The sequence below is a fragment of the Ascaphus truei genome, chromosome 16, assembly GCF_040206685.1.
Source record: "Ascaphus truei isolate aAscTru1 chromosome 16, aAscTru1.hap1, whole genome shotgun sequence".
Taxonomy (NCBI): Eukaryota; Metazoa; Chordata; class Amphibia; order Anura; family Ascaphidae; genus Ascaphus; species Ascaphus truei.
The window spans coordinates 39106032-39119398 of NC_134498.1; the positions used below are offsets into that span (position 1 = coordinate 39106032).

Sequence of the window (13367 nt, forward strand, 5' to 3'; positions counted from 1 at the left end):
TGGCAATGAGATTAGCATTACAACTAAAGGAAACAGGTTTTTAGGGGTGCTTAAAGACAATTATATTACTCTTATTATTGAGGAACCAACCAGGAGAGGGGCAATACTGGATTTGGTCATATCAAACAATGTAAAAGTAATAGCAAATATTCAAGTCCTGTAACATTTTGGTAACAGTGATCATAACATGGTCCCATTTGATCAAAAATCAGATTACTTGGGTTCAACAAAGACCTTAAACTTTAGGAAGGCAGATTTTAATAAACGTAGGACTAATCTACAAGTAATACATCGGGATGATGTTTTTGCAGGGAAAATGTAGAAGATAAATGGGCAGTCTTAAAAACTTTTTTAGAAAAGCAAACTTATCAGTATTTACCCTTGGGTAATAAGTATAAAAGAAAGAAATCAAAACCAATGTGGCTAAATAAACAGGTAGGGTAGGAAATGGAAAAGAGGCAGGTGTTTAGATTCTTGAAATCAGAAGGGACAGAGCCATCATATCAGAATTATAAGGAATGTAACAAAAATTGCAAAAGGGCAATAAAATTAGCAAAAAAGGATTGCAATAGAAAGTAAGATCAACCCTAAAATGTTACTTAAGTACCTTAATAACAAAAAAATCAGAAAAGAAAATATAGGACCCTTTCAGTGTGAGATGGGCAGTCAGATTATTGGAGATAAGGAAAAGGCAGATGTACTAAACACATTCTTTGCCTCTGTGTTTACCAGGGAAGAAACAATTGCAATAGTAGTTCTGCAGGAGGAAGCCACAACCTCCATATGAATGAACAATTGGTTAACTGAGGAAGAAGTTCATAGGCGGCTTGAAAAACTGATGGCATACATCCAAGAGTTCTCAAGGAGTTAAGTTCAGTAATAGCCAAACCATTATATTTAGTATTCAAGGACTCCATTTCCACAGGCTTAGTACCACAATATTGCCATAAAGCAGATGCGGTGCCTATATTTAAAAAGGGACCTAGATCGCAACTGGGGAATTACAGACCTGTAAACCCGACTTCAATAGTGGGAAAACTACTTGAAGGTTTAATACGGGATAATATTTAGGAATACCTAATGGAAAGCAAAATTATTAGTAACAGTCAACATGGATTTATGAAGGACAAATCATACTATAACCTTATTTTTTTTTTCAGGGGGTAAGTAGGAATTTAGACCAGGGTAATGCAGTTGATGTGGTCTACTTAGATTTTGCAAAGGCTTTTGATAGGGTTCCACACAAGAGGTTGGTGTACAAAATAAAGCAAATTGGACTCAGTAAAAAATATATACACCTGGATAGAAAACTGGTTGAGGGATAGACAACAGGGGGTTGTCATAAATTGAACTTTTTCAGGTTGGCTAGGGTCGTGATTGAGTACCTCCGAGATCGGTACTGGGACCCCTGCTTTTTAACTTGTTTATTAATGACCTTGAGGTTGGCATTGAGAGCAAAGTCTCCATCTTTGCTGATGATACTAAATTGTGTAAGGTAGTAGAAACAGAACAGTATGTCATTTCTCTCCAGAAGGACTTGGAGAGACTGGAAACTTGGGCAGGTAAATGGCAGATGAGTTTTAATACAGATAAATGTAAAGTTATGCATTTGGGAAGCAAGAATTAACAGGTGACTTACAAATTAAATGGGGATAAATTGTGGGAATCCTTGATGGAGAAGGATGTAGAAGTGCTTGTAGACAACAGGCTTAGCAATAGTGCCCAAAGTCATGCAGTAGCTGCAAAGCAAACAAGATCGTATCTTGCATTAAACGGGCAATGGATGGAAGGGAAGTAAACATAATGATGCCCCTTTATAAAGCATTAGTAAAACCACACCTTGAACATGGAGTACAATTTTGGGCACCACTCCCTAGAAAATACATTATGGAACTACACAGAGTTCAGAGAAGAGCCACCAAATTAATAAAGGGGATGGACAATCTAACTTATGAGGAGAGGCTAGCTAAATTAGATTTATTTACATTAGAAAAGAGGTGTCTAAGAGGGGATATAATAACTATATTCAAATATTTTCGGGGACAGTACAAGGAGCTTTCAAAAGAACTATTTATCCTAAGGACAGTACAAAGGACTCGGGGTCATCCCTTAAGTTTGAAGGAAAGGAGATTTCACCAGCAGTTAAAATGTGGAATTCATTACCCATGGAGACTGTGATGGCAGATACAATAGATTTGTTCAAAAAAAGGTTGGACATCTTTTTAGAAAGGAAAGGTATACAGGGATATACCAAATAAGTAAACATGGGAAGGATGTTGATCCATGAAGTCATCTGATTGCCAATTCTTGAAGTCAGGAAGGAATTTATTTTTCCTCTTATGAGATATCATTGGATGATATGTCACTGGTTTTTTTTTTGTTTGCCTTCCTCTGGATCAATAAGTAAGTATAGATATAGGATAAAGTATCTGGTTGTCTAAATTTAGCATAGGTTTAACTAGATGGATGCGTGACTTTTTTGAACCTCAACTACTATGTAACTGTGACAAGACGCACGTTTTTAATGTTTACTATGAACTGAATAATGTATCTAATTATTAGCACTTTGTCTTTGATCTGCCTTATTTTGACCAGAGTAAGGACACAATGGGCCCTAGTTACTGAACAGTTCTAAACTGTAAGACATTTCAGGGCCCATTCATTGAGGCAGTGTGTCTTGTGACTTAGGTCCAATAACTCTCCAAGAGGACATTTCATATACTCTTTGGTAAGTAAAATGTGCACCAGATTTACCACTTAATTTACTTTTATATTTTGAGTGTCAAAGGTGACTATATTAAATTAGTGATCTCCAATGGATCAAAAACTGTGATAAAGATTACATTTGGTTTGTACTTGATTCCTCTTCCAGTTTACGGATGGAGATCAATGTTGTTTCTCATAAGTAAACACTTTGGTTAATGTGCCATTAAATTAATACTTAGAAAAGCAACTGCAGTAGCATGAGTTCTGGAATAATTCAGATGTACAGAAGTTATAATGAGATGTATCAAGTTCTGTAAATGAGGTCAAAAAAATAGCTTTTAAGGCAACCAAATTCCCCCAAATTAATAATATATCAAATTTAATTTAGTTATCTATCTTTGTGTTTGAATACTTGTCTCAATAAAGACTTACAGATCTAATAAAATCCAACTTAACTGCAGCAACTAATTCCATGATTGCATTTCCAAGTCCTTCAACAGTGCTCACCTCACTCCCATATTCACAGCACCATGTCTGTTCCAAGCAGAAAGAAAATATGAACAGGAAAACTACCAATGCTGTCTTATCTTCTGTGTTTTAATAGTGCAATGGATTAACATTTCAATTATATTTGTTGTGGTGCAGAAAATGTTTCAGGCTATAGTTATGTAACTTTTATTTAATGATCTGTACTGAAATGATTGTGTAGTTATACAATGTTTCCTTAGTTTGTGTTCCTCTGTGTTTCTCCACAGAGGAAATTACAGATATTACTGTGTGGTGTTTGTGGCAGAGAGTCACCGAACTCAACTAATGGCAATTCATTTAGGTTTTACTGTAATGCAAACAGATTCCCAGCATTATGAATTAATCTCTTGTCTCACTTTAAAATCCTGCTATGGAACTTGTGAAAAACTTTGCTATATCTATACAATTCCATTCATGTGTCCTAAACATGCAGGTTCAAATAAAAGAAATGCGTTAATAGCAATCTAGCCTACTTGGTGCTTCATAACTACATTTTAGCTGGTCGAAGCTAAGTTGTATGTTTGGTATTTTTAAACAATTGTACTGTAATTCACTAGCTATGCTTTCCTTATTAAAATGTGTTATGAACCTCAATATTTATGATCAGATAGAGGGGGGAAAGTGTATGTGTGTGTGTGCGTGTGTGTCACAGGTTTAATAAATGAAATCTCTCTCTCTGACAAACTCATATAAATTCACCTGCTTGGACATGTTTTTTTTTACTTTTGAATAAACTTTTGCAAGTATATTTTGTAGTCCAATTATCTGCAGGAGGATCAATATGCATGAAAAAGGGAGCGTTAAAATAGAAAAAACAAGCTTATTTGAAAATTAACTAATTTGACATTTTAAATTATTTTAAACAAAATCCAGAGCAGATTTATACCAAAGCAGCAAATTGATGATTGCATGTCTTTGGTTTTTATAAACATCTCTACATACATCTGTGGTCCTGCTCCTATCCCATTCTGTAGTACTTCATGCTGCACTGTATTAAATAACAGGGCCGCCTTATTTTATTATAAACTTTTTAAGTGTTAGATTCATGATATTGAGTCCAGCACTGAAATGGAGTGTAGTTTTAACAGAGGTACTCATAAAATAATAATAATTATCTGTAACAAGCACCATATAATAGTCTCTCCAACCAGCAGCAAGAGTACTGCAAGCTGTTACAATTTCCACATGCTTTATCCCAGGAGTGGGCAATTCCAGTCCTAAGGACCAAAACCAGGTCGGGTTTTCAGGATATCCCTGCTTCAGCACAGGTGGCTCAATCCACTGATTGAGCCACTTGTGCTGAAGCAGGGATATCCTGGAACCCCGACCTGTGGGTGGCCCTTGAGGACTGGAGTTGCCCACCCCAGCTTCATCGCCAATTATAAATTCTCTGCTATCTTAATCCCTACCTATCCCCCATAAAATGTTAATAAGTGTATATTTTTTTTTATTTTAATACAAAGTTAAAGGCTCCGTTACCCTAATATAAGACACCAATAACTGTAGAAGGTGATAATGATATAACAATGATATGTGATGACATTATTAAAAACAAATGCCATTGTGTCTGAAAGACAATAGATCTCTAATCATAATACCAATTAAAGGTAATCTGCCCTGCGGTGTAATAATTGTATCCCTAAATGTTCAGCAATGCATTTAGATCTTCAGTGGCTGTTCCAGCAAGGTGTCTCTCTCCCCTTACAAACGGTGGAAGTAATATTTTGTTAGGATACGATTACAGATCTCTAAAAAAAAAAGCAATCTGTTATAGAAACCGGTGACAGTTACCTATGTTTGGACCAGGTGGTTTAAATGCCGAAGTGCTCATTACATAATATTTCTAGAGATAAAGCATCACACTTTCTTGCGATTTCTGTTCATTGCTGGGTTTCCATTGCTTCCTGTACTTTTAATACCAATTGTTGGTCAAAGTCCACGCAACCAAAAGTAGATGATACAATTCACATGAATTATACGACTATACCTGTGTTGAAATGTTAATGACTTGCCCTTCCTCTGAGTGATTTATTGAGCCATTACAGGTTTCTACTTCTTACACATCTACTTTTATTTGTGAGGTTGCAGTTAATTCTTTAAATAGCAAAAATGTGAACCCCTTCTGGGCCAAAAAAGCAACGCATTACAATCACAGCCTGTAGGGAATGGATTAATTCATTATATTATGGAAACTATCCCTAAAAAGTCTAAATTGATAGCAAGGTAAGTGGGAAATTAACTGCAAGCAACATAGCTGTGATGCATCTCCAATGTGACCAGCAATTTAACAAGACCAAGACTCAGATCACAATATTTAAAGTTCTATTATTAGAAGACAACTACATATAAATGTGCCTATTTAATGTTGCCCTAATAGCTATTTTAGTGGGAATTACTTTTCGGATTTTGTGTTTAAAAGTAACTGGGGAAAATCGATTAAGAAATTCCACTCTATTTATCAGATTATATGAAGCCGATTGCTAATCCCTAATATTATATGGTATCCAGGCCAATCAGAAATAAACGAGTGACAAGTTTTCATGGCTATTAAACTACGGAAATCCCTAAATTGTATTTAAATAGATGTCTGCTTCCTTGTTTGCCTTTCAGACATATTTCCAACTACAAGTAGGCTACAGAAAAAAATGTGGGTTTCTCATAATATGAGGATAATGCGGTACTTACAGACCGAACAATACAGCGATCATAAGATCCCCATGTTGCAGTTGCTGAAGTTCAGGAATCCAGCATCAGAAGAGAACCTCAAAAGTGCCTCCAGGAGCCAGAGCTGCTGTTTAGAGTAACTTTCATTACAGCAACAGATGGCAGGTGAACTGCAGCGCTCAGCTGTGAAGAAGACATCTCAGCAAGACCTTGTAAATATGTATCCTCTTCTCCCCCTTTGCCGTTTATTGGGCAAGAACTTCATTGTTGCTGTGGCCTAAAAGTTACACTTTTTAAACATCTGTATAGTTACCATTAATAAGTAGCTTGTCATTAGCATTTTATACCAGGCTTGTGTATATTTAAACTGGCAGATGTTTTCTGCTTAAAGGGATAATAAAATAAAAAAAAAGGCATAACTGTCCGTCTCCCAAATGTGCATGTATTTCTGTAAATCATACTTTTTCGAAGAGCTGACCCTGTTGTATAAAAATGAAGGGTTATGTTCTTTTTAATAACTAGGACACATTACTTACCCAAGCTAGTTTAAACGCATACTCCACTTTAGAGAAACCCCTGTAATGAGTAGAATTAGGTTTTAATTTGGAACCATTCACTCCACTAACATCGCATGTCGTAATACCGGGGGATTATAAAAAAAAAAAATGATTTACAGAATTTTTTTCTTCCAGTTTTGCAAGAGGAAGCACACCGCCAGGATTAAGTACAGGCACATGCATTTACAGATAAAATGCTGTACAGGTCTAGATGTTCCCTTTGTAAACCTAAAAAAAGAGAAATAAAATACCCCAAACAAGAACCAAAACGTTCTTACCAGGGCAGGAGATCTGCTATATGTTTTGCAGTGGGACTAAAACAGCAGCAAGTGTATTGGAAATGGGGTTTCTATTCAACTAGTAACTTCCCCACACCAATTTAAAATATTAATAGAGTTTAGCCACAAGCGCAAAAGATCCACCCTTTGATGTTCTGGAATATTAAATACAAAGCTAGAAGCATTTTCTAGAGCGCCTTACTTTCAGGAAACATAAAAATAACTCTTCCTGAAGATCAAAGCTGCCGCTGTCTTGGCTCAGGTGCAATAATATATTATAATTTCTTATAGACATCACCGAAGAATACATCATCAAACACGTGAAAGACTTGGAATGTATCAAGGCGGGTTAGTTTACAAATTATGCGGTTCACCAAAATATTTAAAACAAAATAAACAGGAAAAAAAGGGAGTCTTTTATACGTTCCTCTTAGAAAATTTATTGATTTTTTTTCCGTTTACTTTCAACTTAAAATCTTTAGAAACCCAGTAAAACAAAAACTAAAGCATTTTTCGTGGGTGATATGTTAATTCACAGTAAATTTCAGAAACAAACAAATAAAAAAGTACATCATTTTACAGGTTGGGATAAAAATAAAAAATACAACTTGCTATAAATTAAAAAAAAATATATAACAAACAAAAAAAAAACCACCTTGCGTTTGCGACCCGCACAGCTCTTTGTAAAATCAGAGGTCTAAGAGTTAATGTAAAAACTACAGTTTTGGATAAAAACCCCAAGCAACCCTTGAGTGTTTCAACAACATGTGTAAACATTGGATTTCTGGTTAATGTCTTCCCAATTTACTTCTAAAACTGAAGATACAAGATCCTTATTAAAAACAAAGCTCACCCTAGGAGTGCTTCTGTGTTTAAAACCCCACAGATGATCCTAGAATACATAAAATTTTGTGCTCTATAAAGTAAGTTTGCGCAAACTTTCTTTTTTTTTTTTGTACAAAAAGACACCTTGATTCCTTGTCCTCAAGTTTAGGCATTCAAATGCCTGCTAACAAGCACAACGTCCCTTAAGGAGTAGGGTCTAGTCTTAAATATGAGTCAGTGGTACAGTGCCATTAACCCCAGTCCCCGCACTCTGATAATGTTGGTGGACACTGTGCAGTCTGCTACTCTGGAGGGAGGATGGGTCACTGGCGTCTCCACCTGGAGGCAAATACATGCTGATCATATCTCGCAGGTCTCCCAGGCAGGCTCTCTGGGTGTGAGAGGTGATGGCTGGAGGGGGTGAGCTGGGCTCTGATTTCACCACCGATCCCATGGAACCCAGGCTCATGACTGTGGAGGTCTGCTGGTTGTAGACTGGTGACATGCTGTAAGTGGAAGCTGCATTCATGTAGGTCTGAGCAGAAGACATCATGGGGCTGTACTGCAGGCCAGTCATATCGTATCGGTGCATCTGCTGGAGCTGAGGGCTGCTCATCCCTGGGTGTTGAGAGTAGCCCAGTTGGTCCTGCATCAGAGAGTAAGCCCCATTAGTCCAGCCGTTCATGTGGGCATAAGTGTCAATCCGTTGGCCAACCCCAACTGAGCTGGACACTGGGCTTACTCCTGGAGCCAAAAGGTTGCCGGGCAAAGAATACTTGTCCTTCTTCAGGAGGGTCTTGGTCTTCCTCCTGGGTCTGTACTTGTAATCCGGGTACTCTTTCATGTGGACAGCCCTCAGCCTCTTGGCTTCATCAATGAATGGTCTCTTCTCGGCATCGCTGAGAAGTTTCCAGTCTGCCCCCAATCTCTTGCTGATCTCAGAGTTGTGCATCTTGGGGTTCTCCTGGGCCATCTTCCGCCTCTGCCCCCTGGACCACACCATGAAAGCATTCATGGGTCGCTTCACCCGGTCCTGGTCCGGGGTAGTAGCATTGCTTTTCCCATTGCCTCCCGGGGTGAGGTTGCCACCGTTTGGGGCATTCTGAGCCACGGGGCTCTTCAGATCGGTATCCAGCATGCTATACATTGGCAGTCTGGATTTGGGGGGGTGGGGATCCTGCTAAAAGAGTGGCGGTAGATGGAGGGGGTCTCTGCTCGGGACGGCCTCTTCTTCACTCTACACAAACTTCTACTCCAGCTCTCCGGTTAAGAGGTATCTATGGGGAGGCTGCTGAGTGAATGCATATTAAATCAGCTACCTTCAGCCAATCACAGGCTCAGCTCACAGCCCAGCCCCCCACCCCGTCTCACTTCCAGCCCAGCCCCCCACCCCGTCTTACTTCCAGCTTGGTTAGGAGCTGCGTTAACCCTTCCAGTGCTGGAGAGGGCTGCCACCCACTGGAAAGGTGGATAAACAATGCGTTGCAGTTTCCTAATCCCCTGGAAAAGGGGTTAATCACCACCATCAGTTATTCCAAAACCTGAGTGAGACGTATGCAATTTTACTTTCACTGTATGGCTCACTTTTCACCCCATTGGAACATTAAATGGGGGTTAACAGCCAGCAATTATTGTAAATTGGCACGCAGCCTAAGCTTTCTGTACTCCCCCCTCCCACCCCTCACACTCACACACACACTGCATTTATTCTATGTTAGCATAAGAACACAAAAGTCAACTTTTTTGTGTGTCATTGCATTACCTTCTCAATAAACAGAATACATGACAAAGGTTTCCTCTGTGACTGTGTGTATCTCTACTGGCTGGTAAAAGTTAGGCACAAAAAAGGCAATTCACTGCAAAAGTAAAAGGATTAAGATAAGAAGCAACATTAGCCCATTCCAGCAGAAATGATACTACACTCATCATTATTTTACTGTGAGCAACATACGCTGCCCTTAATAATTCAGTGATGCTACAAGCTGTATCAACATTTGTTTTGTTTGCTATGTTTTAATATAAAATAATAAGGGAGAGAGAGAGAGAGAGAGAGAGAGACACAGGTTGTTTTGTGTGCTGGTATATCTACCGCTAGTGAAACAAGAAAAAATAAATACTTTCAGCGTTTGATGGGTTAAAATGCAGACACAATGGTATAGAGCAGGGGTAGCCAACTCCAATCCTCAAGGGCCACCAGCAGGTCAGGTTTTCAGAATATCCCTGCTTCAGCACAGGTGGCTCAATCAGTGGTTCAGTCAGAATTAGCCACTGATTGAACCACCTGTGCTGAAGCAGGGATATCCTGAAAACCTGACCTGCTGGTGGCACTTAAGAACTGGAGTTGGCCACCCCTGGACCGGACCCTCATCTTTATTTCACCCAGAATAAAAAGACAAAGACAACTTTTTTTTTTTCTGCTGTATTTTCTTCTTCTTTTTATTTAACAGCCAACACGGAACATAACAAATCTCGGTGATATGTCTGTGTGGATGTGTAGTGTCAGTGCAACAGAATTAACACGTATTAGCCTGTCCCAGTAAACAGGTTTTCCAACAAGTAAATGGACTTATTGAAACCGATCTGTTTTCGCCTTGACTCTAACACTGCACATCTTTTCAGGACTAAATGCTGAAGCCATTAAAAGGACAAAGTTTGTATTTATTTGTTTAACCAGAACAGCAGAGCTGGGGTGTCTGTGGCAGCACTAAGGTGAGGGATTCTAATGGTGACATTAGCATCTTGTAGTACTTATTGAAAGAAGGTTTCCACCAAATTGTTGAGTTTCACAGAAAGAAGGCAAGTGTCAGTGTTAATTGAGTGTTGTTTACTGGGTAACGTTAAGGTGATGGTCAGAGATGAGGGTGGCACCTTTATTTTCAGAGGAGATCAAAATAACCACATCAAGTGTTTTTATTTTTTTTTTATTGATGAGCACCAGCAATCTTTTACAAACCCTAGACACAGTAAACCACGAGTTTTAAATGAAGCCAGTTGCTCAGTAGTTTTTAGCTTTTACTATAGCGCAGGTGCAACTGATTTAGTGATGGACACAGATTAGCCATTCTTAGTCCTGCTGTGAATGCAAATGAAAGCTTTACAGTCCCCTGTCTGACACAGAAAAATAATACAATTCTACCTTTACTGACTTAGGACTCAGATCAAGAATATTTTGGAGGGAAAATTGGGATTGCATAATTTGCCAGAGGAAAAAAAATAGAATATATATATATATAATCAATGAGGATCCTTTAAAAACAAGGAGAGCTGGACAGTATTATTCCACCCTGGGGAAAATCAAACAAGAAGCCAGCAGAACATTAAAGATTTTTTCCGCCTACATTATTTAGAATTTTATATCAGGTTTATTTGCCCGGCAATAAGAAGATATGATGTAAAGGTAACACTATCTCACATCTACTGGAAGCAACATACATACTTATAGTTGCTTGTGCAATTACCCATTTTTATGGGAACCTCAGCTGCGCTCCTTCCCCCTCCCCCCTCCTCCCTCCTCCTATTCAATTGTAAAGTTTGAATTTCCCTATAATTTGTGGGATGTTGGAGCCTTCTCCTTTGCCAGTTTGGGTTGTTTCCAGTTGGCTGCAGGTGGGGGGGATGGGCTGGCGGGAGAATCCCTTTGCCATGGTAACAGTAAGCCCTTGCCAGTGAAAAGAAAGTTTGGGGGAGGCCAGGGCTGTCAATCACATGACCCTATTCACCCCCCACCCTCCCCCTGTCAGCTCACACAGACCCTCCCCCACCTACCTGCTAGGCCGGGTGCAGTGGGACTCCAAACAGGAGCTGGACCTCTGAAAGGGGCCCACATTCATTCATACAAACCCCACTAAAGTTATGTTTTAGCAGATCCAGGGGTAATTGTAGGGATGATACAATTGTGTTTAAAAAACAATATATATATTTTAACAAACTCCTGCATTTTTTCCCCCAAGGCACATAATAAAGTGAATGAAAGAAAAGGCATTTCCAGCGCTGGTATAAACATATACTATGCACTTGTTGCAGGTGCCTCAATGCAGGGCCATTTCATTCTCTCATAACCAGACACTGGCCGCCATGTATTCCAATGTTACTTTCATAAACGATGCTTCATGGAGCAGTGCAACATTTCTGAATAAAATGAAGCCCCAATTTTTTTTTTTTTGAGAAGGACGCAAGAAATCAAGGTATACTTAACTCCTTCGCTACCAGAGGGGCCGGCAGAGACAGTGTGTGTGTGTGTGTGTGTGTGTGTGTGTGTGTGTGTGTATATACATACACACACATACTCTCTTATGGTAGTATTCGGGTGTTCCTATTTATATTCTCTTACTGGAGGAAAGATGATGATCAAAAATATATTTGAATGAGGAATTAATAAACCTGTCCTCCCGTCCTGACAGTCTATGTGGACACAATTTTCTTTTGCTGGCAGTGAGTGGAAGTCAACCATATGAGTAGGGCCAGAACCCCCCCCCCCCCCAAAAAAAAACAACAGTGTCCCTAAAGAAGGGGATTAACATGCAAGCAAACAGTGTACCACAAATGCAGAGTCCCTGGAGTCTCAGTGTAAAGTAGAGGTTAGTCAATAAAAACATTATATATTTATATATATATATATATATATATATATATATATATATATATATATATATATATATACTTGCCCTTTTTGTTTACAAAATAATAATTCATGTTAAACTATAATTAAATTATCCATTTTTATTAGTGCCCATTGAGCTCTTTTAAGATATGGAATTCACATACATTCACTAGCATTATCCAGCGATTTATAAAGCTATATTTTTGTTACATTATTGTTTAAGTTTTACAATGTATAACAGATAAATGAGGCTTTGCAATGATCTCTCCTTAAGTTAATATATAATAATTAAAACAAAGCAGAGTACCAAATGTTCTAAATTAAAAGTCCTACGTGGAAATTGTTATCATATTATTAGAAGTGGTAGGCTAAAAATCCAAATGTACATGTCTTTTCCTTAATATGTTCACAGTACAATGCAGACCAATTTACTAGTCTATTAAATCCCAGAAAATACTGCACATTACAGGTGCAGAAAGGCAGAGAGATAGAAATCCTCCCCTTTCCCTTAGGGGTTTACACTTGAGAAAACACCAATTAACACTTCCCCAATAATAAAATTAGCTAATCAGGTAATAATACATCGTGTTGTAATTGGAGAAAGTGTATGATAATCAAAAGAAAGAACAATTGTATAAACCACAAGTGTGTTTAATGTCGATGCAATTGTAATATTAAACTAATTTAATTCTGCAATTTCAAGATCTTGTCAAATAATCTTTCTTAATCGTATCTCACAAATTAGTGAGAGATTTGTGATAGATGCGACAACTTTATCCTTTCAGACCTTTGAAAGGAAAAAGATGATAGCATTATCTTGGTAAATTAACTCTACAAAAAATAAACAATTGTGTAAATATAGACGGTTTCTGAACAATGTTCACAAAATAAAAGGGAATATAAAATGCACGGAGTAGTAATTTAGTAAATAACGAGATATCTGCAAAATACTGGTTTGAACATTTATTTCATCTACATTTCCAGTGCTACATACATCTTATAACAAAACAGCATAATACCATTTATCAGTTTGGGACAATCTAAAAACAACAGTTTAAAAACACATTAGGTGGGATTTAAACTAACCAATCTATAAAATGTAATTTAATGGCAAACACTACCCTTATATTTGGGTAAAACACATATTTGGGTAAAAAAAAAAACATATAAAAGAAAGCGTGCCTACAGTTCTCTTTATTTTTGGCATTT

At 38.0% G+C, this 13367-nt stretch overlaps 1 protein-coding gene across 1 annotated transcript; it reads right to left on the reverse strand.

Moving 5' to 3' along the window:
- Window positions 1-7162: 7162 nt before the first annotated feature.
- On the reverse strand, window positions 7163-8824 carry SOX3 (SRY-box transcription factor 3). Its single transcript, XM_075573258.1, has one exon. The coding sequence runs from the start codon at window positions 8703-8705 to the stop codon at window positions 7782-7784; it is 924 nt and encodes a 307-aa protein (XP_075429373.1). The 5' UTR covers window positions 8706-8824; the 3' UTR covers window positions 7163-7781.
- Window positions 8825-13367: the final 4543 nt, after the last annotated feature.